The following is a 27,073-nucleotide window of genomic DNA, read 5'->3' on the forward strand; positions in this document are numbered from 1 at the left end:
AGAAACATCATTAAAAATACTGGCATTACTGTATGAATAAAATATATCAGTTGTAGCTAAGAACATATTTGTGACTCATGCTAATAACTAGCAGATCACAAAGTTTAGAAATTAACTTGAGGAAGAAAAAAATAACAAGATAAAATAGACAAAAAAAAAAAGAGATAATTAAAGTCCATCCTCTGTAAGTGAAAAATACTAGTTGTTTGTTTTTGTTTTTTAAATTTAAACAGCAAAATGACAATTAACTGACAGGAAATCCAGTTAAAATTTTGGAAATACTTTAGAGAAAAGTCTGGAGGCTATTAATAAATGAGTAGAAAACCCAAGTGTTTACAATAATATTTTTTAACACTTTTTTTTTCCTACTTTGCATCAACAGAACTAATTTCAGAACATTTACTAATGATTGTGACTAGCTGTAACAGGCTGATTTCAAAAGCCCCATATTCTTTGATGAAATCACCGGTTATTCAGTTACACAATACTTAACTCTCAAGTTTTCAATAGGCTGCCAGAGTCTGAAAGACACAAGATCCTCAAAGAATTTTGGAAGAAATTTCTTAATTCTTCAGCCATGTTCCATTTCTCTTATGCCATCAGGCAGGCCCTACATACCTTAAGTAAGAACTGCATAAGCAGGACCAGGGCCTCCGATGTCATATAGCATTGGACCACAAGCTTTACTTGTATGTACTGAAAATGTAACACTTCATAAGTGACCTTAACCTTTGAATGGCTTCTGTCTCATTCTCAACACAACAAACTACTGAGTTGAAGTTCTAACACAAGACAGATGTTTGAGTTCCAACGCAGTAATGGGTAAATAATCCACATTTTAAATTAGTCATTAGAGGGGGGGAAATGGTTCTAGATGTTTACAATACCCTCACAGAAAGATGCTGAGAAGTATAAGAACACAGAAAACTTGTGCCTGAGCTCTACTTCAGAACAGCAGAAGAAATCACAGAACAAGATGGAAACATAGCTTTACTGAATTCTCTTTTGAATACAAAATGTCTGTTGCATTTGATAAGACAATAATGTACAAGTTTCCTTTGTATAAATATGTGCAAAGTAATCTCTTTATATATATTTTTAAAATAAATTAGTGTTCTGTTCTCTTCTTGTCCTTCTTTGTCTTTTTGCTCTTTCCTGCTTGTTTAGATGATTCGTCCTGAAATGAAAACCAAGCAAATTAAAATTCAAAACAAAATATATATATTTCTTATATATTGTTAACATTCTCTGAAAGTCACTCACAATAATTATTTTTAATATGAAGTGTTCATAGTTCACTGGGACTTGATACAGTTTTGAACTGTAAAGTATTTAACCAGTTTTGTTATTTTGTCTGCTCACTATCCAGAAACATCTGCCTTCAGCAATGCTAAACTTACAGACATAGCTATGCCAATAAAACAACAAGACAAGTGTAAAAATAATCTAAGCCATTTCCGTTCAAGGAGGACATTACCAGTATAGGAATACGTCTACACTATACTGCAGAACTGCTTCTAGCGTGGATGTGGTTCTATCACGAGATATACCATGCACTGGTACAATAAAACCGCTTCCCTAGACAAAAAAAATCTACAATGGGGTAAACACAAAATTTTACCAGTCTTAATGGACCAACACTCTGTTGTACTACTTTGACTGCCAATTCTGAAAAACAAGATACATCTTCACATGTGAAAAGTCAATTGCTGTTTGAGTTTTTGTACATTTACTTTCTAGCTATGTCTCACTATACTTTCTAGTACAGCAGTTAAAAGTTTAATTTTTTTTTTTTTGATTCCAACATATTGGTAGATTATGATCCACTTAATTAAATTCATTAAGCATTCATCTCAAGCATTCCTGAAAATGGTGAAGGAATTTACCAGATGCAAATCTCACTGAACATGGGACATTTTAATCTTTTCTCTTCCACATGGAAGGGAAACAGACCCTAACAGACTGTTTGAACTCTGCTATTGTAGTATATGTTAGTATTTGCATATAACATACACAAATCTAATATGCTGTTCTGAGGATGAAGAAAAGAACTTTGAAAAGCAGGAATAAATTACCTACATCCCTGACAGAAAATGCCATTTAAGGACTTTTGGAACTTTGTCTCTTGAGTGATTTAAGCCCCCTTGAAACATTTCCCTTCATCTTTTCTGTAATAATTATTGTTAGATAGTTTGAGTTCTTCTAGTCTAGCTTGACTTTTTAATGATGACTGTCATCTACTTTTCCATAGTATTTGCTGTTGCTATGATGCTATAGTATGTTATATTCTATAATTCTGAAAATTATTTGGGTCTATCAAAGCATTTACACTTTAAAATGCGTACTAGTCAGTGATTTTAACAGTTCAGCTCAGTCTGCCTACACACTAGCACCAGGCGAACATGTAGGCATGAGCAGCAGCAGCTGCCTGGTTTGTGAACACACAGAAAGCAGTGTATCCCACTCCTGCTCTCCCTCAAGCCTCAAAGTAGTGTTCTGGACCACAACCCTCAACTCCTGCCACACTCCTTTGCACTCCTCACATTTACAGATCACTAACTTCTTTGGAAGCTATTAGTAAGGCATAAAATCAGTGCAAAGGCTCCCTATCAGTGCATCAAAGCAATCAGAGGATGGCACGGGTAGTATTAATTTTCTTCTGGCTTCATCCAACATTGACAGTTTGCACAAGTTCACACATAAATGCCTTCATTTTAAGTGGCTGAAACTTACCACTGAATGTACATAGTTGTATTCCACAAGGACGTTTCTTGCACAATTGTTGATATGTTTAAAACGATCTGGTCCTAACAGAATACCTCCATACCAGCGGGATACCACGACCAACACATTGTGGACATCCAAAATCTGTTTAAAACAACAGCAACAACAACAAAATGAGCAGAAACAAGTAACAATAAAAAAGAATTGAATTAGTTTTACTGCTGATACCTTTCTTAATAGAAAAAGCCTACTTGTTTGTAAGAAGAAATTGCGGTCATGTCTGTATCGCATAGCACAGAAATCAGAAGGTAAGTAATAATATCAATTCAGTATTTGTGGTAAGTTTCCATGTCCAAGCTTCTACTCAAAGGTAAATTCAAAGTAAAATGAGTCAATATATCCCTTTAGAAATGGTGAAAAGTTATTTCATGTGCTCTACAGTTGCTCATCCATGTATCAAAGGCCTCAGGCATTAAAGGCACACTTAACTGAATTACTTTCATTATTTTTAGTAAGACATTATTATTTCCAGAGAACCTCTGTCACCACGTAGATTGTCTATCCACATTTTTGGAAACAATGGTGGATAAAGCTAGTAACAGCCAGGGAACAGGCACATAAGGTTCATATGGACATCTAAAGTGCCATAATGCTAGGAGCTGGACTCGATGATCTTTGTGTCCTTTCCAACTCAGGATATTGTATGATTTTATCCAATAATCTACTACTGTTACCAAGTGCAGGACTAAGCAACAACTCTTGGATAATACATAAAAAATATCTGTATTTTTTTGGTCTAAGCTAGTATCCCTTACAACTTAGCAGTTCCTTTCTGAATTCCAAAAGGTATACATAAAGTTCACACAACATGAAATATTTATATTAGTAACCATGACTGAAAGGAACTAAATAACTTTTATATAGCATTTTTAAGACTATCAGTAACAAAGACAAGGAAAGAGTTAAACAGAAGCAATGACCTCCTGTATCGCAATTAAGGGCAAGTAACATAGACCTTCAACAGCTTTATTTCTGACACCTAAATGTGATTTAACTGGACTTGAAAATTAGCATTTATTCTGTCTTACAGCAACTCTACCCTCAAGAAGATCTCCAGCAGCAGCAAATGCTAGTAACACAGTGATTCCAGCTGACTAAATATCAAACACACACACTTTGCCAAATTATAAGAAATACATTACTGCATGAAAACATGCAGTGACAATCACAAGTTGACTTTTTTTTTTTTTTTGACATATTTTGTGACCGTGATCCTGAACTTGTTCCTCAAACTAAGGCATCTAAAATCGCTGTGAAAGATTTTCACTCACAAACAGCTTACCCTCAAGTCCTGTGCAGTACTACACTAGTGCATACTGATGGCCAGACAGAGCAAGAACAGCTTTATTTGCATAAGGCTGAGTAAAATCACTGTGGTCTGCAAGACAGAGGGCGATCTACTGAACTGGAAGGTGAGGAAAACACCTTCAGAGCCAGCTATTTATAAAGGTTAACAACCAAAGGAAGGACAGTTTTTCTGATGAGCATTTTCTACTCTACATTTACACACCAGCCATAAAGTCAATTTATAGCAACTCTTCAGAGTAAACAGGATGTCAAACAGTTAGGAAATTTTTAACTCTAACTTTGAGTTCAAAAGTATTAATCTAAAATGCTGTTTCTTGTAACCGGAAAGTGCTATCTTGACTGAAGCGCTAGGTTTATCTGAAACAAGATAAGATTTCTATTGCAAAAGAAGAACTATAACTACAGCAACAATAACTGTATTAAACCATCTAATTTTCATGCCCATATCATATGTCTTAAGTGTATACAAGAGAAGAAATGAGAGAATTGTATGAACACCTAGAAATTAGTCCTTAAACTACTTTAATTTTTCCCAGGAGTGAAAATTGCACTTTTCTGATCTCTGTAGAATCACAATTCCAGAACAAAAGTATTCCCAGTAATACATACTATCAGTTCACATTTGGAAGGTGAAATTTCATGTCATTTTCTAAACTGGATTTTTATGGACCATTAAGCAGACACAGTAAATCTGTCCCCTTTCAAAAGTTTACATTAATATACTGAAAAAGAGTAGATAAGCTCAGAGCAAATTGAGGTACAGTAACTGCAAAGTTAGTTCTTTACACTATTATTACTAGAATAGTATTTTCACACTTGTCACATATACTTGCATATATTATATAAATTAAGTTTTCCTTCCAAGTCAAGTTTGAGTTACTTAGAAAGTTTCAAAAAGTTCTAAATGAGAAGTGCTAAAGTATTTACAATTATAGTATTTTTTCCAGAATAAAGAAATCTTTGAAGTTTAAAAAAGAAGTCAAAAAAATCACCATACAACAACTTTAAAACAGTCTCCAATAATAAGAGTACAGCACATTAAATGAGAGAATACACAAGCAAGTAAAGGATGGAAAAAGAAAAGAAAACCTTTGTTGTGAAGGTGATGCAAATCAAAAATCAAAACAAAAAAACAGTAATTAGCGTTCTGATACAGTTAAGTGACTTGAGGCATAAGACATATCCAGCCATTCCCTGTAGTCATGGTATTTTACTTATGGCTTTACAAACGGCTGTATCATGCCAGCTAATCAAAATTTATCAGCGTACATTTAGTAGTAACTTTGTAGAGGAAATATTAGTTCCACATCTGAAAACTAAAACATATGCAAATACGATGGCTACAGAGTCAGACCTGCAAATAGCACAAAGAAATACATACAATGGTTAGAACAACTTAACTGCTTCACTCCCACTGCCTTTTGCATTTGAAGCTCTACTCTGCAAGTTCAAACAGAAGTGTCTTTTTGTTACAAATATTCAAGGAAACTGAAGTAAAGGTTGTGTCAATCAGCTTATCCCAGTCTTCATTTTCTATCCATCTTACACCATGTAGGAAGCATAGGAATCTTTATGATCCAAGACCTGGAAAATCCAATTCATTACATGCATGCAACAGTCTGTCCTTTGTTCTCTGATTTCTGAGTAAGCAATCACCTATTTGGCCAACAGCAAAGCAAGAATTAAAGTAATCTTGTATAAGTTTATTAGTCACATTGTAGTGATTTTTTAAAATCTGGTCAAGACTTCCGGAAATCAAAGACTAATTTCTATAACCTGCATAAGATGAAGAAGACGTCCACCTGCCGCTGTCTCCCCATCATCTTCACAGTCTTGTAAGAACGTCTGCTTATCTTCGCAGTATATTCTAAAACAAAATAAAAATAACAATAATAAAAAAAAGAATTCATAAAAAGTCAATCAACTAACATTTTTAAATGATTAATGAAGTCTCAGAGATCTTTCTTTCATAAGCAAGTGCATCAATCTGCTTCTCCACATTCACATGAAAACAGGATGTGGCTTAGGGTAAACCACAAATATTTATCTGTGCAGTGGAACAAGTGTTGAGAACCTTTTACATATGCTGTAACTACTTCAGGTTAACTCCATGTTCATTACCAGTGTGAAGTCCCCAGTAAGAAAAATCCTTAGGTTTTTAAACTAATAATTACGTGTCATTTCAACCAACTCCATCAGATGCAGGTTCAAATTATGTATGGTACACACCTTACAAGACAGAACTCTGACAAAAGTGATTACCAGTAATCAGTTAGGTCTGTATTTCAGCAGCAGCAGTGTAAAACTATTACTGAAACTCTGCTTCAGATTCTCCACGCCATTTACTGAGCCTTCCTCCAAAGCAGAACTGTCACAGAATTTAGCAAGCCTGAGGAATTATACAGGGGGCACTCCGGGAGACTGTGGGGCATGTTGTTTCATATGAAGGACAGCTGCCCAAGTCTAAATTTTCAGAAGTAATGCTCAGCACTCTATTGTTTTGTTGCCTAATTGATTTCATAACTTCTGCACTTAGTTAACATACATGTGACACAATGACAGAGAGGCAGCTAGTTTTAGATGAAAAATATGAAGCAGTAACTGTTTCTGTCGCTTTTTTGAAGTGTATTTAAATAGTGTGAGTGAAAGGTGTCACATCAGCAGCAGCAACAATAGAAATCCTTTATAGAAACTTTTAACTTAGGTAGACGTGTTGGTAAGCTTTCATTTACTCTCCTTTCATGTTTCATTAAGGTCACTCCAGGATGTGCATGAACAGATCACTTTCTGTACACGCTTTTTCATATGACCAATTCCTTCAGCAATGAAAGTGGCTCCTTTTACAGTCATGTTCCTCAGAAAACCTACATCAGTATCTGGGCTGAGACGGTTTCATTTCAAGTAAGCTACGTTCACAAAAGGTGCCAGGGACAGACCACTGCCAAACTCTTTACTACCCATGTCCCATTTTCACTGATGATGCACGTATTTCAGCAAATTTCATATGCCAGACGTCTGCATCAGGCTTTCTGCTTCAGCCCTTATTTCAACTGAAATTTCTGAGCCATTTATAAATGCAAGGTCAGGTGGAAAAATGTCACTTTGCCTAAATAAAACCACATTTAGTTCAGGATGAAGTAGCATTTCCTTGCTCACACCTCCTATATAAAGTCTAACAACACATGTTCAAATCCACTTTTATTTTTTTGTTTTTTTATTCCTAGTGCTGCTTCACTATCTTAATACTTTTTCCTTACTGTATGCTGCACTTTCTTGATCTCAAGTCCAAAATAAAGCCTGAAACCAAATAAATCTTCATGGGAGTAGGTTTCTTATCAGCAAGGTATTTCTTTGATTTTACTTTTCTCATGCCCTTCAGTCACTTGGCAAAAAACACGAAAAGATCACTATGCATCTCTCACCTGTACGCATAGATGTTGTGGGTGGCACTTGCAATTTTCTTATTCTCATATAATTTTTCAAGAACTCTCTTTACCTTTAAAAAAAAACACACAAGTAAGCTCAGTAAGGGGATTTCATACACATCATCTCAATACTACTGCTAAACAAACACCTCCTTTTCAGTACTATAGAGAAACACTTCCACATTTTGACCTAGGATGAATTAAATATTCAATTTGCTAACCCAAGCAGCTTCTCAGTACCCCATGCTATTTTCCAGGATACTGAAAACATCTGTTCCTTGAATCAGTGCATTTGTATTATTGCTGAACATGTATAAGTATCAAACTGACTTACTAAACAAGAGATACAGCGAGATCTAGAAAACACTTTAAATCAGTATTAAGGATCAATTACAACTACTTGCTTTTTTCAAGTGTAACATTACGCTGGAATAATGGCACAACATGTTTTCCTATTGCATTACACATATTACATATTGCTTTTACTGATATCACAGTAACGTGATGTTTGGAAAGTTCTACCACATTTCACTTTGAGATTTTCTTTTTACTCAAACTTGCTTGTTTTTCAGAGTTTCCATTTCACAGAAAGATTTTTTTTTTTTTTTTTTAAAATAAAACAGCTTTCCTCTGTGGGTCAGTGTTTCACAAAAAAATGATGTTCCCGCTATATCGATCTCTTTGTTCTTAAGAAGTACCAAATTCAAAACACGTATCAATATTAGTGCAGTTTCTGTTTCTAATTAAACACGCTAGCAATTGTTCAACACTTTTCAGCTTGGTCTAGTAAAAAGAGCTTTGATCAAGACATTGTTTTAATAGACAATGCATAACTAATATTACTTTGAGCAAAGTATGACTGAAGTTGAGAAAACTTGGAAAAACATATTTGGCAAGTAAATTGCTTTTCATTCCAAAGAAAAATGTCTCTGAAAAGTAATCAATATTCATATTTAATGTCATAGCTACACTGTGCTATTTCTAATACTTCTGGAAGAAATGTAAATTTTAAAAATTATCTCAAATATAAGATAACTCAATGAAAAATATGTTGTTATGAACTGAGAACATTGCTTCAGACACCTGTTTTCTCCTGTTGTCCCTTTCTCCCAAGTGGAATATTGAAGAAAGACAACCCACATTATTCAATATGTTCTCATAAATATTTTAATACATGGATTTAGGGTACAAAGCATATGAAATTACTGTCGCCTTTGACATTAGTTGTATGTTGGCTACCAGGCTCCAGAAAACATCTCTCAAAAATTCACTGTATGTCTGTATTAGCAATAAACCTCTAAGGCAGACATCTCGCAGCTAAGCCTTAACCTATCCTTTTTCCTACTGTAGCTCATGAACCTTTTTTTTCTTGCTCCCCTTTCCACTCTTCTTGATTTAAGGAATTAAGGGATAATTCTCTACACATCAGTGAAGCACCCATTCATAATGATCTTTAAACAACAGATCACTTCTTAGTCCTACCTTTCTAAATCAATGTCAAGTCCAAGAACCACATACATTTTAAATGTCCAAACACGCCAGACAGAGACAAGGAGAAGCAATGGTACCAAATATAGTACCAAACCTAGCTTGCTACCTGAAATACACTTAGAACTTTTTTCCCCATAAAATGTATAGTAACCTATTATTATATGTAAATAACTACAGTATTATGCTGGTTATCATTACTGAAAGCTGCATTAAAATATTCAATACAGGAATTGACAGAGCAATCTGTGTATTGTCTTAAACATCAACAGCCATCACTGCAATGTACTGACAATGTACCTACTAATCAGTTAATAATACAAGTTCTCTTTCCCTCAGTGTACAACGTTTTACCTCACTCCTCACCCTCTTTTTGCTTTCTTTCATAAAAATGAGCCCATGCCATAGTAAAGCTTCCCTGCAGTGCTGACCGATCACCTCACACTGTACAGCATGACTCTGTCCAAGCAGATGGATTTGACACTAGGGGATATCGCACTGCCTTTATACCATGCAAGTAACAAGAAGCCTTGACCTGAAATTCCTAGGTTTATTGAGTATACATTGCTTTTAAAAAGAAGTCATAAAAGAAGAAATTAAGAACATCTCTGCATGCAAAAGGGAAGTTATTAACCTGCTTTAAGCAAGTACTGTTTCTTGACACAGATCTGCCCTTTCTGAAACCTGTGTCTGCATGTATGAACTTCCTTTAGGTAGGTATGATCTTACTCACAAATCATCAGAGTGAGAATATTTGAAATTTCAAAAAGTCAGTGATTCCAATTCCCTCTCTTTCTAAAGAAAAACAGCTTGTAGAAACTCACAGTTCACAGGGACTGAGCACTGAAAGACCCTAAAGTGCAGTGCTACTTTAGCGAAAATGGTAACACATCAAGTATTTTAAAACGTTGAGTTATTCCCCATTAAGAGTAACGAATAAAATTGCTTTTGCTTTGGCAGCACTAAGAGAACAGCTCAAAAAAGTTGAAGGCATGTTCAAAACATTATGATGTATTCGGACAGAGAAAAACAAGATAGGTAGCAAGATAGATGTGAAAGGCATGACATATTTTTGCAGGTGTGAAAACGTAAGTTATAATAATATTTATTTTTTCAAATACAAGAAGCTGAAGCCTACCAGAAATCTGTACTGCCAGCAGATAAATATAATACAGAAGAATCACTCAAATATACAGCTGTAGCACAAAAAACTACATGAATGTACAGTATTTATGAAAAAAAGGCCAGGCAGGGGTACCACAGTGGAGCCTTACCACAGAATAATGTTAAGCAAGCTGATAAGATGAATAGAAACGAATCAGCAAAACGAGATCATGCATATTTAAAAGTTTAAAGAGAACTGGAGCATGAAGGTGTTGAACTGTAAGTAAGGTATCTAACCTGCCACTTAAAACAAGATGACTGCTGTGATACCAACATTTCAAAAGTACTCCAGGAACTACTCAGAAAACTGCAGAACAACAAGTCTTATAGCCATACTAGGCATATTAATTGATTTTATTAAAAGAAAAAAAAAAAAGCTTAAAATACTATGGCTTTTTTATTGGGAACCACGTCAATCTGTTAATCTGTCAAGATTCTTTCAGTCACTGAACACGTGCTTCCAGGTGATCTATCCCACCTGGAATTTCAAAAAATATTTGACGAAATCCATCTGTAAAAATTTTTGAAATAAAAACTAGAATTGGATACAAGGAAAGAGGAAAATATTCCCAAGGTGTAACTGCTAGCTAATGACAAGAGAAGAAGATCAGTAGTTTCCACACTGAACAGGGATCATCAAAGGAGAGAGATGTTAACAGATGCAAAGTGATGAACAAAGTGACTCAAACTCGTTACAAGCATTCACAAAAAGAGATCTGGGGGTTGTAAGAGACATTTCTATGAAAACACCAGCTCAGTGCTGAGTAGAGGTCAAAAAAGCAAGCTGAAAAGTATTACCAGGAAAAGAACATGGAAAACAAACAAGAAACCTCTTTATATCACTCCATAAATCCTTGGTGTGATTGCATTCAGTGTTGTGTATAGTTCTGGTTTGCATCTCAGAAAGGTTAGAAAGCAGAAGCAGAAATGATTGCACACATGGAAGTCCATCCAAGAAGTACCGAAATAGTTGGGGAAGTCGGTCTTCAGCCTGGGAAACTGAAAACTTAAGGTCTGTGAAACACAATAGACATCTACAAAACCCACCTACATACAAAAAGCAGAGAGGTGCAAGAATGAAAGTTATAAGCAACTGATTGACAGCAAACACAAGGTGTATTTTCATACAATACCACAGATTCTGCAAGTTCATTCTGGTCCAAAAAGCAACTGGATAACCCCACCCCCCAAAAAAAAAAACAAACAAAGAGTAATATTAGACACAATGACACAATCTTTACCTTGTGTTAAGCTGCTGAAACAAGAGAAGCACGATGGGAAACAAAATACAGCTGTCCTTTTCTAGCACACTATCTAGATCCATACTTAACACTGATTCCTGTAAGAGACAGGAACCAGTGCAGACATTTTTTCTAGTTGTAGATAAACACAGGTCTACAAGCATGCTTACCCCTCTCGTTTATGACTAAGTATTTACTTATGCATTATTCAAATGTATTTCTCAATAGAATCGCCTTCTGAAGAAGGGAAAAATATTTATAAGCTAATTTTAATTCACTTTCACAAGTAACACAACAGACTCAGTCGATTCCATGTATCATATGAAAACTTTGCAAACATACAAAAGTCAAAATGTAATGCTCTTATTCTCTGCCCTACATCTAACATACTTAAAAGTAAGGGATAGGAACATCCAGCCACTTCCACAATAAAACTGGAAAACTACCAGAAGGCATTGCAGAGCTGTTACTTATGAGTTATTTAGCTGACAATGAAAACCCAAAATTCAAATTCACCTAATTGCAACTATTTCAGTAATATCCTGTCAATCTCAAAGTACAGACAAAAAGAGTAGGCTTGATCTCTACTAACTTGTCTGGTTGTCACCACAGGAGCCAGATGTGCCTGGAAAGTACTCCTTCTATCTGTCAGTGGGTTTCCATGATGTATGGATGGCAGCTCTTCATCTATTGATCACAAACAAGGAAGTGTTTATGTTTTTTTTAAGGATACTGAAACAACATATATGGCTACAAATGTAAAGAACGTCTTAACTTTCAAAAGAGATTAGCTAGAGTTAAGTAAGAAAGATAACAGAGAACCACCAAAACGATGTAGGGTTATTTGCAATTGTTATTACTCTTTATAATAATTTTAAATGTTACTAATTTTACTCAAAAGCTTAGTAGAAAAACAGAAACTTAAAGCCTCTCTCTCATAAATGATTTAATCACAATTAATGAAAAAACATTTTTACCTTCTTGACTTTCAGAAGTGATATAATTTAACAATTTAACTGGATCTTCCTGAACAGGCTGATAGTCTAGGAGAAAATCATCTCCATTATCTTCGTCAACTTCTTCACTGGTTTTCTTAATATCTGGTTCTAGTAACATAAAAGCAATAGATTTATTACACACTTTTTTTTTTTTTTTTTTCAAGACAAGTAGTACAAATTTTCTAATTCTTTTTCTCTAACGTGTCTGGCTTTTCAGTTCAAATCAGCTTGCCAGTAAGAAAAAAAAGATGTAGAATAATGCTTTGTCCAGTATTTACTAAAATCATTCTTAGAATCAGGAATACAATATTCACGTCATGAAATCCATCCATAGCATCTTCTGTTTTAATACTAACTCACACTCACGCTTACCATTTCCATTAAACATTTACAATAGCACTAATTGTTAACTTCATGGTACTAATGGCAAATTAATCTGAATTTAGATTAATAAAATAATCTGGTATTTCACAAATTCTCCAGTAAGTTATTGGTCAGGTTTGGAAAAATATAAAGCTGTTGTTCAATGGTACACAACAAGGTTAGAAAATGATCAGATTTCAAACATCTCTCTGGAAATGTTTCAAGCATTCTGGGGTTTCTAAAATCCTATTTTCTTTTCTGCACTGGACATATGAAAAATAACAGTCAACTGCAGGAGAGTAAATATAATATAGTTCTAGCACTCTGGCAACTGGATTTAGAGAGAACCTACAACAGAGATAAGCTAATGTATCACAATCTAATTTCCTCTTTGGAGGGCCTATGATGTGGTGATGATACTTTTAACATCAATACTTTTAACAAGTATTTTTAAAGAGAGAGAGGAAGGTGATGCATGTTCAAAAGGCCCAGAAAAATTATGAAAAATAAAAGACCCAAGGTTGCTGTTAAACTATCCAATAAACTTCCAATACTGAAACCAAAGCTTTCACTTCTCAGTATCCACTCCTTTAGTACTGTTAGTGAAAATTGTCTTCTTGATTTGTGCCATGTAGCAGCAAAACGTACAGTTTACTAAAAGATTAAACTGTCATGAAGAAGCACTGAAAAAGTAAGGTTTTTTTTTCTTCTTTAGTCCTTCATTCTTGACGGGAATGAGCTAACATCTTCTACATTAATAATGTAATAATTTCCTTCTGCCACAAGCATAAGCAGGCACATCACTCATGCATTTCATGGCACTTTAATGAAAGGGGAAAAAAAAAAAGGCCCCACCACTTCTGAAAAGAACAGCTGTGACTTTACACAAACTGTCACTATAGAAGCAGAAAAATCAACACGAGTGGTGATGTAACTTCTCATCCCAGTACAGTACAATGCAACTGAGATGGCATACTTAGTAATTTGTCTGCACATTCTACTGAAGTTTATCTCCTTTTCAGGCTGATCCCAATCTTCCAAGAGTGCACTCAGCACCAGAAACTAATTACTGCTATGAATGATTTCTCAGCAGAACAGACGAAGATGCTCAATGCGTCTGCGTGCAGCACTCTGCTTTCATGCAAGTAATTTAATATCTGAGACAATTGAGAACCTTGTTCTAGTTCATCGCAACCACCTCCTTCCTTTTTGTTTTTTTTTCCCTATGTGTCTTTGAAAACGGAAGCCATCGCTGTAGAACAATAAGCCATCAAGCTAGAGACTGTTTTCTCTTATCTAGGTCAAAACAAAACTGGGCATAGATCTTTAACTTTCAATGAAATCTTACTTTGCTGATGAAGAAGTAAACTGAAAAACACGTGTATTTTCTGAAATACCTGGATCTGATGACTGTGCCTTTTCTACCAGAACTTCTCGGATCTTCTCCACCCATAAATAAAGAATACTTTCACCGAGGTTCTGTCTGGAAGATAAAACTCACAGTGAATGAATAATATACATATATATACACACACACATATATATATATATTCAGATTTTACTTGGAAAGTATCTGCATTAAATAACATGCAGATTTCAGACATGCAGAAATACAACTTTACAGTCTAGTGTGATAAAGAGCTTAGAGGGGCTTGTGGAATATTCTATCTAAGCGGTTCACCATGTGAAACAAGTGAAAATCTGTCTCATTATATACTTTCCTTACAGCCTTTTTTTTTTTTTTTTCACTGAAAACACCAATAATGAATGAAAACATGTAACTGATGGAAACTTTCTGGCCTATAAAGTGAAAGCAACTGCAAGAAGAGAAAAATGGACAGCCCCCAGTGTTTTCAGAAGAATACTAAGCCAGGACTTCCAGTCTTTGAGTTTGTTCTTGATTCATTTTTCCTTCAAAAAGTTCTTGGCGGCTGGTGGCAAGCTCCTTTGGCCACTCTGTGGCTGCAGGGGACACTTCCCCTTTATGTTTGGGCGTCTCTTCCTTGGGACAGCCTCCCTTCTCTTCCCCTTCACACACCCACTACGCACAGCAGGGGCTAAATAAACCTGGTGGACTGTGACAGTAGGTCGGTGGTGGCAGACACACTGGGTCTTAACACACCAGAGTTTGGGTCCTATAGGAGAGGTAAGCATTAAGCTTAGGAGTCCTTGATTAGCAGGCACAGGCAAGTTTATGGCACTGAGGGAAGATGGGATAAGTGGTTTTATGTGCACATCCAGAGTTATGAAACACTGCCTTTATGGGCAGCAGGACCCAAACATCCTTAAATATACTGAAAATGGTATCCTGAAAATAATCTTTCAAATTATATTTTAACATGCTTATGAGCTGTGACAGTGTTGTTAGGCATAGGAATAGGCTGCCCAGGGAAGTGGTTGACTCACCTTCCCTGGAGGTCTTTAAAAGACATTTAGACATTTTAGCTCTGGCTTAGTGATATGGTTTAGTGGAAGACTTGTTAGTGTGAGGTTAGACCTCTGTGATCTTGGAGGTCTTTTCCAACCTAGATGATTCTGTGGTATTTCGAAACATTTTTGCCTCAAAACCAGAACTGAAGATATAGAGCCTTAGTCAACTCACGGTTTCTCATTAATAATTTTATTCTTACTGCCACCATCTGGGGCAGCATGTAAGTACACATCAGTAATAAAATTGTACTGCTTAGTATATACAGTACTATTGTCAAATTCAATCAGTAATTCAAATAAATGTACATATTTTAAGAAAAATATTCAAGCAAAAATAAAGAATTTGTTAACTTGTAGCTTAGCCCCCAAAATCCAGACAGACTCCAGAATGAGCCCTGATTTTATGCTGCTGGTCATTATATTGAAGCACTACTTTAAAACATGAAGAACTATATTTATGTTAATGATGGAATGAGAGGGATTAGACAATAAATAAGGTTGCTCTGTTGTATACAATTAAGTATACCAGAAGAGTATCTGGAAAAAATAATAAAAAAATCCAAAATTTGCTACGTTTTTGAGTTTTAAGCACTTTGTGCATCCCAAAACAGATTTGTGATCGATCATTATCTGCTTTTCCCACCTCCTTAAGAGGCTGTAGTGAGTGACTAACAGTATGGTTCGTATTGGTTTAGACTGCAGAACTAAGCAATTTAGATCACTAAAACACACATTGTAAACAATGCAGAGTAACTATGTTTACCTGACAACTATTTCAACATTGGAGAGATAAAAGGCTTTCACAAACACTGTGCACATCAGTGACAACTCCAGAAGGGTTTTAAACACAGTCTTAAATGACATATATGGTCTAAAGTACAAACACGTTCATTTCCTGCTGAACAAGCAAAAATGACAGGAGACCAACAAGGGCTCTCAACAGCAAGTGACAAAACACAGTTGCCAGGGATTTATCTAACTAGGAAATTGTAACAGCCTGCAAGACTGTCGTAAAAATAGGAAGAGAGCTTCACAACCATGCTATTCCTCCTTGCAGATTTCATGTGGAAACTTGCTCCAGAGGATCAGGACAGAGCTCATGAAGGACACTGTGCAGCTCTGACTTTGGTAGAGACTCAAAAAATCCAGACAGTCAATGATAATCTGTTCTTTTTCCTCCACTGTGGTTAATTTGATCCCTTAGAACTTTTATCTTTATATCATTGTGTGTTTTTTTTTTTTAAACACTTCTCGTTTAATTTTGCTTGCTTAAATTATTAGAAATCCAGATACCCAAAATAACTAAGTAATTAGATAAAAACAAACCTCATGCATGCTAAGTGCTGTCTTCCTTATTTTATGGCATTAAAACACATCTCTTAAGCAAGAAGTTCAGATGTCATTATTCTGGGAACAACCATGCTTGCTTATGACATATTTTCATTTCATTTAGTTTATATTATCTTTGGGATCTGAAAGGATTAAACAAACCACATATAATTACTACACTTAATACCCCAATTTCACAGCAATTCAAAAACACACAGTTTGAGTATTTATAAATGTTATATTTATTCTCATGGATCATGAGTTGTTAGCTACACACTGTGATAATAAATGGTCTGTTATGTTACAGATTCTAGTTATAGACTCTACTAACTGTGTTTATTTTAAAACCTACTTATCCCTTAGCTGTCTTTTAAAAAAAACTTTTGTCACTTATGCTCTAAGACATGAAGAAATGTTTTCACAACTTGCAGTATAACATCCAGATACAGAATAGATGCAGGAATCTCATACTGAAATATCACCAAATTCTGAAAGCATCTCAAGATTAGGAGCCAAAATGACGGGCTCCATCCTTACAGAGCACAAGATCAAGACAATATACAAGAAAACTGTTGGTATTTAAGACAATTCATTCTCATAAAATGTTAAACATAGTATATACATAGCATTAACTGTCTGATTTGTAAAAGAAACTTACTGTTTTATGGCTACTGCAGCATTTATTACACCCACTAGTTCAAGCAGGTACTTGAAAGCACACATTGAGTACATGAAACTGAAAATATATCATCTCCTTTTTCTATATTCCCCAATATTAACTTACATATATATTTCTTCCAAGCTATTTGCTAGTTCTGTGTACTCCTCTCCTCGAAGCCAAGGGGCACTAGAATGAAGAGAAATATGATGAAAATGGTGCCTGTACGATGATTCCATCATCTTAACAAACACTCATTTCAAAATAAATACGATAAACACCTTGAAAATAAAAATTGTCAATCATCCCTACTTACAAAATTTCAGATGTAAACATCTTGCTAAAAGCATGATTACCTAGTTCTCCCTTAAGATTCCCAACTTTGGCAGCCTTTCCTTATCTCAGGTAAGCCGGACTCATTTTTCAAGGTAGACCTTTGTCTCTCCAAAGTGATGTTACATCTTATTAGCATACCTTTCTGACTCCTTCAGCAACATACTACTTTTTACTATATTAAAATGTAAATATTACATTTTATTATGCAATAAATAAGTCATAGTAAAGGATCATGCTTACTATATTTGGCATGATCCTTCAGTTCTGTACCTGCACCCTTTTAGTTTTATGTTAAATTATAAATTTTACCTCAAGATTACTGGCACTGTATTGCATTCCCTTGACAATGCTGTTGATCAAGATTCAGTGTATGTGCAATGTGTCATGCCCTGCAGGCCTGACCCCTCTATCATCCAAATCAGGGGTCTGGCTGACATGTCTCCATTGCCATCGGGTTTACATATCAAGGGACATGGGGAGAGCAGAGAAGGAAAAAAGGAAGTGGCACTTGCTCTGGTTCCATCCTAACAAGAGCAAGTGCTCAGGTGAAAATCATGTCTTACAACATGAAAGAAGGGCAGAAACAAGAGTGGTACATTCAAGAAAGTGGTGAGATACCATTGTCTAATGTGTCAAGCAGCAGCTCCCGTACCTCTACGGTCTAATTGTTGCCTTGCCACAAAATAATATTGCAAGAATTAGAGTTCTGAGACAAGAGATCAGTCTATCATAGGGAACTTCATGAGGCTGACTTGGGGGAAAGAATAAAATATGATTACTTCAAATGTTCTGCTATGTCTGGGATATTTTAATTCCAAGTCATCTTAACTAAACTTCAACTTACACATTAAACAATTAACACTGGTAACTCAGGAAAAAAATAACAGTGTCTGAAGGAAAACAACTCTTGGCAAGAAACTTCACTTACTTCAGTTGATAAATAGGTGGCTCTGAAGTTGGATATCCTGGAGGCAAAATCACCTGAAAGAAATTCAGGGTATATATTCACTATACTACTCCAAGCTACCTGAGTTTTACTAATGGATACCAATGTTGAGCACTTGGGCTACAATCAGTGTTACAAATTAAAAAAAAAAAACAGTTGGCTGTTACAGAATGGCAGGAAAACATGTATACCTGTATTTAAGATTCCAATAATGGTATCCTAAATACAGATATACAGATAATGGTATACAAATACCATATTTCATGGCATACTTTTTGTGGATGAAGTGTTAGCAAAATTAAGTGCAGAAGAAATGTGAAAAGAGCTGCCTGCATGGTGATTGTACTTAAATGTAAGGGGCTCTGCAATTCCACAAGTAGACATTTCAGTGTTACTTCCACTAAATGAAGCATGTTTACAGACCTGGAAACAATAAAAATGGCAAGTTACTCAGGCAAATTGATCTGAATTCTGTGTTTCCACGCTTTGCAGGGAGTAAATCGAGAAGCTGTTGCACCAGAATCCCTCAGGTGTCCTATACAAAGATAATGTACAAAGCCAGTTTGTCTAAAACAACACAAATACTGTGATGTGGTTTTATGAGGTGTGAAATTCAGATATGTAACTACCACCAATGTCACAAGCACACTGACGTGTTACGGGAACCACCACTGAAAAGCACATGAAAGATTTCAATCCAAAAACTTCTTAATCCATTCGAGGAGATACCAAATCCTACTTTCAGAGGCACAAGCTTTCGCCTGCAGGAGTCCACTTGCAAATTCTGCGCCAAACTCCTCAACAGCACCGTACCTGCAGACAGAGCGTCCACTTTGGCTGGTCCAGACAGTCACTAATCTTAATGCAATAGATTTTTTCATCTTCATCAACCACACACCACTCTTCACCGTATATGGACGACAGGGCTTCAATTTCATCAATCTAGAGAGAGCACGGTGTAAAAATGAATAAAGAAGTGAAGAAAAAAAAAACACACAACTTTGCATTCCAGCCGTGGTTTTAAGCCTGGCTCCCTTAGTGCATATTTACAAACGTGTGATACTGTGATTCAGTATCACAGGCGGTCATGAAAACTGAGGGGTCCAGTCCCGACCATGCCCCGGCGGATCCCTCGCTCGCAGCCCCGCCGCCCTCCTCGCCCCCACCGCCGCTCACTTGCTGCTGGGCCGCCTCGGGGCCGCCCGCCGCCATCGGGGCCGCAGGGAGGCGGGCGGGGCGGAAAGGGCGGGTGGCTGCACCGCGCAGGCTCCCCGTCCCGTCCCTATTGCTGGTGTGGGGCGGCCCCATGGCTGCTGGAAAGAGGGACTGAGGGAGTTAGCGGTGTGCCAGGCTCACAGGCTCCTGGAGAGGCGGGTGTTGCTCGCCCAGCCCAGCCCAGCCCAGCCGCACCCGGTGTGAGGGCTGCCTCATGGCCGCCGTTCCCTGCCAAGGAAAGCCATCAGCTTGAGCTGCTGAGGGGGCACAGGCAAACCAAGAGCTGCAGAGCTCAGATGGTTTGGGCTGAGATGACAGGATGAGGTTGTGCCTCCTGCCCAGCCCCGCACTGGTGTGTCCTGTCACTGCCCGTGGGGCGCAGTGCGTTCCCTGCACGCTGCCTTTTCTGCCTCAGACAGCTGCAACAAAAAGCCACAGCCCCACGGCCCCAGTGTTGCAATCTCAGGGCCAGAAGCCCCTCTCTCATTGCTTATTCCTCTGTGAGGGGTTTCCTATAGCACTCCCTGCCCTTCCCCTTGGCACCGGTCCTGTCAGGTTGCGCTTGCCCAGCTCTTCCCAGCACCTTCCCTTCCTGTGACCTCTGCTTCTGACATACAAACTCTGTATTACCTAAAGCAGAGCTATCCCCTGACCAAAACACCTTCAGGCACAAGCATAGCTACGTCTGACTCCCAGATAACTGCTTGAGTATCTTCTCCTTCTAACCTTTCCATCCTCAGAGTGCTGCAGTGCTATTTCCTTGCACCATTTTTACATCTTTCTGAAAGAATGAGTGATCTTCAAACACAGTGAGCTTGCATTTGTTCCCAGGTTATATTTAAGTACTGTTCTGAAGAAAGGAAACTTAGTATATTTATACAGTGACTGTGCCAAATACCTACGTCAAGATACATCACTAATAAATTGTTATAACATCTACTTCCATCACACATCGACACAGAATTAAGGTTCCACGTGTCAGGTGGTATTTCCGTCCTACTCCTGACATACTATTTTAAAAATAAACTGTATAAGCAGTTAAATTTCAGTGACAACTTTACATATGCAGTCATTTTACTTTGCATTTTTTGTCATTTGAAATGAGCAATTGGAATTCTTATAACTATATAATTTACTCTAAAAGAGGATTGCAGAAAAATCATAGGCATTGCATGTACATATAGAGAAATGCAGTTCATTTGTTCAATGTTGACAAGTTATGCATACCTCTTTAAAAGACGGCAGTGACTGATCAATAATGATTTATTGATTTATTTATTTATTTTGCTTCAGTGCAAAGTGTGGGCATCGCCTCTTCTTTCTAATTTTATATGCTTTCTTCTGATGTATTTTTATACAGGTTTGGTGTTGAAATTTTAAAGCTAAGGTTTTGTTTTCCCCTTTCTTGGAAGCTGAGAAAATCTGTACCAGCTCTGGAGAACAGAATCTGAATCCAAAATGATTTTAACAAATGGGGCACATTCTAAAACAAAGAGGCAAAAACAAAACAACACAACAGCATGCAAATGAGTAGAGACAAATTCAGCACTGTATTATCGACTGCAGAAATACAGGGCGGAGAATTGGTTAGACAGCAGTTCCACAGAAATTATTTGGGAGCTATAGTGAATCCCAAGCTAAGCGTTCACCGATAGTGCTATGCTTTTGCTTAAACAAGAACCACCATGCCATCATGTCCAGACACACGTGAGATACTGGAAGTAATCCTGCTTTTTGCAAAGCTGCTAAAGCCCCAGCTGGAATTCTGTGTCAAACTTTACAACTGCACTTTAAGAAAAATGTGCACTAACTGAAGTCTGGATTAATGCAATAAAATCAATCACAAATCTAAAAAAAATCATAGAATCAGATATCTATCTATATATCTATATATCTATATCAGATATAGAACCATTAAGGTTGGAAGAGACCTTCAAGACCATCTGGTCCAACTATCACCGTACTACTAATGTCACCCACTAAACCATGTCTCTAAGCGTGAGGTCCAACCTTTCCTTGAACACCCCCAGAGACAGTGACACCACCACCTCCACGGGCAACCCATCCCAATGCCTGACTGCTCTTTCTGAGAAGAAATTTCTCCTAATTTCTAACCTAAACCGCCCCTGGCACAACTTGAGGCCATTCTCTCTAGTCCTATCACTGGTTACGTGTGAGAAGAGGCTGACTTCCAACTCCCTACAACTTTCTTTCAGGTAGATGTAGAGAGCAGTAAGGTCTCCCCTGAGCCTCCTCTTCTGCAGACTAAACAACCCCAGTTCCCTCAGCCGCTCCTCACAGGACTTGTGCTCCAGGCCCTTCACCAGGTTTGTAGCCTTTCTCTGGACAAGCTCCAGGCTCTCCATGTCCTTCTTGTACTGAGGGGCCCAAAACTGAACACAGTACTCGAGGTGCGGCCTTGCCAGAGCTGAGTAGAGGGTACGATCACCTCCCTGGACCTGCTGGCTACACTATTCCTGATCCAAGCCAGGATGCTGTTGGCCTTCTTGGCCACCTAGGCACACTGCTGGCTCATGTTCAGGCAAGCATCTAGTAGCACTCGCAGATCCTTTTCTTCTGCATAGCTTTCAAGCCACTCTCCCACAGGACATCTGAAAAGATTTGAGAGAAGGAGTTAAGGTAAAGAGTAGTTTAAGAAGGGTAGGTAACCTTAATATGCTACAGATCGCAGCAGAGAAAATAATGTATTGTTCTCCCTCTCTGATGTGGAAAAAATAAGTACAAAGATTTAATCTGAACTTTTGAAAGACTCAAACCAGATGCTACAGAGAATTTGCCAACAAAGTCAGTCATCCTGAGTGAAAAGGAGGGAGTGATTATAGTCCTTATTTACACAAAATCTATTGCAGGGATGGAGACAATGCTATGTGCTGATGAAGCAACACGTTATCTTTGGAGGAAAAAAGGCTCAGGTAATTATGAGGAAGAGCCAAGCACTGAGGAGTTTATTGAATTGTCATCAGTCTAAGAGAGGTTGGGTCTGGACACAGTTAATCTTGTCTTGGGCATGGCACAGGTAACTGTGAAAGCAGTAATTCTTATGATGCTTATGTGAACATATTCTTGGGCTTGTAGTTCTACTGGAAATTAGATTACCACCGTTAACTCCGACCTTGTGGGCAAAATATGACAGAGGTGGTAAAGAAGGAAAACCGTGGTTCCACTTTTTGATCTTGATTCAAGAAAACAGTTTTCAGACTCCTATTTTTCCTCCTAAATTTTAATCAATTGGAATTTGGAAGTATTTAAGAACATACATATTTTTAGAAGCATATCAATACTTAATGAACAGTACTATTGATGCTATCCAAGTTCAGAATTTTAAATTCCATGTTCAATTTGCAGAGATGGAACTTGGGAAAAAAATCATTTTTCTTAGTGAATCCAACCTGTAGTAACTGAGAAAAAATAAAATAAATCTTTATCCTCGTGTTTGAGTACATAGCTAAATACTTTTTTTTTTATTATTTATTTTTTTATTTTTTATTGTGAGATTATGAATACTGATGGTTCTCCCATATTTGACAATTGGAAAGGGATTTTTTTCTGAGATCAGTAAGGCTACTAGCTCTACATTAACCTTCAGTGTCATGGGCGGAGTTGGTTTAACTGCTTATCAAGAGTAATCAAAAGAATGTACCCAATCTCAGAAAATGACAAAAAAAAAAAAAAAAAAAAAAAAGGAGATTTTATCAGGCAAAGTTACATACTCCACTTACATTAAAATAAATAAATAAATAAATAAAAATAGATAAAGCAATTTCTTTCTGACCAAAACATAACAGAAAGCTTTAATCTACAGGGACCTGCTGCATGGATGGTGCTGCATCTGTTTGTCCTAATACTAAATTGCCTTATAAATTTAAAGAGAGAACTATGACATTACAGGACTTTTTAAATTTTCTGATAGCAATCTCTACATAGTGCTTGCATTTTATAAGTTGCTTCTTTTGACTTAGCCGAACAAATGAATTTACGTGCGTATTCATGGTATTTGTTATTAAATAATTTAAGATTATCACTGTCAATATTTTTGACTGTTGTTGTCCTTATAATTCCTTATCTGAAGGAATTTAACAGTCTATCACTGGATCAGGAAGAAACTGTACCAGATGAGAAGGCAAAAAGAATAAATCACAAAAGCTGTATGGACTGTAGACATCTATGAGGGATTTCTGAGGACTCCATCAGTTCTTTTCATTGTCAGTTATAATTATGATAAGTCTTGCTGAACTGACATGGATAGAAATATAGTTAATGAATCTCCAACATGTTTATAGATAACTAATATTAGAGTAGCTGAACTGATACGGTGCACAAGAGTATTTAACAGCTGATTATTTTCTTTGTCTGAAGTAAACATTCTGTTAAGCAGGATATGAAACATATATCCTTAGCTTTCAAATATGGGATTCCAGCATACTGAAACATTTGGGGTCTTCTTTTAGTGCATAACTGACCCTCATTGTTCTTATTAATGGCCAAAAGTCTCCCAAGCTGATGTTCTTCACAGCAATGAATGGACTTCGGCATTTAAAAAGGTTACTAAATCTAACCTTTGGTCCATCGGTTCTTCCTTTGTGATAGCAAACAAAAATATTTAAAGCTCAAATCAAATCTATTAAGCAAATAAAGATTCTGAAGGTCAGGAAGTGGCCCAGATTACTACAGAAAATGTAGATTTTTTGCATTTGTCTTGTAAGGACAAGATAATAAGCTGGGTCATTTACTGATGCTTTTCTGAAACCAGAATCTCTAATCCTAGACTATGAAAACATAAATCAGATACAAATAATACTTATGTAGACAAGGAAGCAAAATTTAGAAGAAGAAAAAAAAGAGTTTAAATAAGAATGTTATTTAAATGCAATGTATGTAAAAGCCACCAACATTTTTTAAAGAAAATTTAACAAATTTTCAAAAATGTTTTTCAATATACTGTTTTCATTCCATTTCCAAATCTGTCCAGATGGGGGAGGTAAATAGCCACATTTTTATGTTACTACGAAGGAAAGGAACTAACTGAAAAACATAATTTTCCCTTCATATGTAACTTTAGCACACTTGAGCTCCATTTGTTGTTGCAAATTATTTCATCTTCACTAGTCTGTTTTTTTGGTTGTTTGCTTTTAAACAAACAAACAAAAACAAAAAACAAACAAAAAACACAAACAAAAACAAACAATCAAACAAACAAAACAAAACAACACATGATTCAAAGCCTATAAACATTTGATTTATAGAATAAACCAAGTTGGTACAGAAGCGATGTCACAAAAACTATACAGAGTTTGACAGCACATAGTAAATGCTAATTAGGAGTAAAATGCCACAACTGATGCGTGTGAAGAATTCTGATTTGTGATCAAGAATCACATGTAAGATATATATCATGAAATCTTAACCACATTAAAGCTGGTGAGAGTTTGACTATTAACTTTGGTATGTAACATAACAGGACAAATCAGGGATGAATCACAAATAAGTAAAATGTATATAAAGAACTACAACACTGGAGTACAGTATCAGTAACTCTGCTTGATTTTGCACACAAAAGGTCAAGCAGCACTGTGTATTTGCAATTTCTCTTTTTTTTTTTTTTTTTTTTTTAAAGAGGAAAATTTAAAACAATTAAGTACAAAGGCCATGTAGTACAATTAATGTGCTCGGTTCTGTAATCTGTTTCTGAATAGGATTTTTTTCACTAAGGCTCTGTCAGTACAGAAGCTTTATGTTAGTAATAGCTCAAAGACAGCAGGTGGCTATACTAACCAACAAGACTGAATTTTCTCTAATGATCTGATTGCTTATACTCATCATCTGACATAAATCTCAGTCTGAGCCACCCAATAAGGGACATATATACATATAAGAATGAAGTAGTTCATCTGATTTCAATTGCACAGTGATGTATTTTGCTAGATTGGGGGCTAAATTGACAAAATTAGCTATAAAGTTCACAGTTATAATCTCTCCATATGCAGTTAATTTGTCATTCTGGAATTAAAACCAAACCAAATTGATTCAATCACAATAAAGATGTGCATTAAACAAGCCTTAATCTTTGCCTAAAGCTACTTGTCTGGCAAGGCAGAAGAAGTGTATATACAAGTGACTGTGACAATTTGGATAAGAACATTTCTTCCCTTTTTAGTTACCATCCAGTCGTATGCTGACTGTAATAGCACACACTTGTCTTCTATAGAGCTAGAGAAACATGAAAGCCTTAATACAATGGAGTAACAGTGAATACTCACATTTTCTCCTGCTGTACATGCATTCACATAAAAAGAGGTATGTTAAATGATTTCTTCTCTTTCATTTGATGCTTTCTTCTGAAGAATACCTCCAAAAACTGTCTGAGCTTGTTTCAGCTTTGCTTTGAACAGCAGAGAGCAATCTCAACAGTTAATCAACCGCTTTACAGGGCTATTTCCTCCAATGTAAATACCAGCAACAGATTCACATCTGTAAAATTTCCTATTGCAGACAGTTCAGAACAACATGAAAATTTGCTTTCATCGGTCGCTGGAAGTTGCCCTTGGTAATCCAAGAAGGCCTATAGGGATCATGTCAGAGAGAGTCAGCACATTTGTTAATTGTGTGCTGTGCCTGTCTTCTGGCAGCCTGGCATGCACAGGTATGGAAAAACAACCTGGTCTTGTGTTTGACGTCCTGCTTTCCAAAAAGTCAAGAAGCATACAAGCTATTAGTGAACAAATTTTTAGTTTCTGTTTAATGACTGTTGGTAAATTAATGAACATTCAGTCATTAAACATTTTACTGTGTAAAAACATACGCACAACCTATCATGTGTAATTTCTTACCTCACTAATCATTTTCATGTGTACGTTCTGTTGCTGAGCTGAAGAGGAATAAAAAAAGTCAGCATATTAAAGTGCTGTCATAACTAAAATTGTGAAGTTGCATGGGGGTAGCAGTAGAAATGCCCAGTTATTCTTTTTCCTTTCCCAGTCTGAATGTTTTCCAAAAGTCCTTACTTCTTCCCTGGTTAATCCACTAGTAACCTAGGTCAACTGTGCAGAGCCAGAAAGAGTGTAGGGAGATGCTTCCTGTCTTCCCTCAGCTGCCAATGGTATCTTGTAAAATAAGAAATGATGAGTATCTTGGCTTGTATAGTTGTTAGTAATGACAAAAACAATAATGGGGTTATTTTTTAAAAGTTATGGCAGTGAAGAGTGGTATTATTTGAAAATCTCCAGCTTCAATACTTCTAGTCATATGACTCGTTTGCCTGCGGCAGTGAATTCAGCTAGCTGATTATGCACTACGCAATAAGCTTCTCCTCAGGCAAGGCTATGGCATTACAGCTTCAAATTCTGCAGTCAGGTTGCCCCATTGTCCGA

At 36.6% G+C, this 27,073-nt stretch overlaps 1 protein-coding gene across 3 annotated transcripts; it reads right to left on the minus strand.

Annotated features, from left to right (window-relative positions):
• Positions 1-973: 973 nt before the first annotated feature.
• IMPACT (impact RWD domain protein) lies at positions 974-19,793 on the minus strand. 3 transcript variants are annotated; one of them, XR_014690580.1, is made up of 12 exons: positions 19,647-19,793; positions 19,284-19,412; positions 18,453-18,505; positions 17,315-17,377; positions 14,169-14,254; positions 12,388-12,516; positions 12,003-12,097; positions 7,515-7,588; positions 5,869-5,959; positions 5,494-5,676; positions 2,734-2,868; positions 974-1,177 (listed from the first exon to the last, which is right to left on the minus strand). XR_014690580.1 is itself a non-coding variant. In XM_084511873.1 (11 exons), exons 1-11 carry the CDS (start codon positions 19,776-19,778, stop codon positions 1,109-1,111), a joined length of 1,056 nt encoding a protein of 351 aa, XP_084367999.1. In that variant the 5' UTR covers positions 19,779-19,793; the 3' UTR covers positions 974-1,108. The 3 variants fall into 3 exon arrangements, 2 of the variants coding, with proteins under 2 accessions (XP_084367999.1, XP_084368000.1); XM_084511873.1 differs by lacking the exon at positions 5,494-5,676; XM_084511874.1 differs by lacking the exons at positions 5,494-5,676; positions 19,647-19,793 and adding an exon at positions 19,521-19,574.
• Between the last annotated feature and the right edge of the window lie 7,280 nt (positions 19,794-27,073).

Source organism: Aythya ferina, assembly GCF_964211825.1.
Source record: "Aythya ferina genome assembly, chromosome: 2".
NCBI lineage: Eukaryota > Metazoa > Chordata > Aves > Anseriformes > Anatidae > Aythya > Aythya ferina.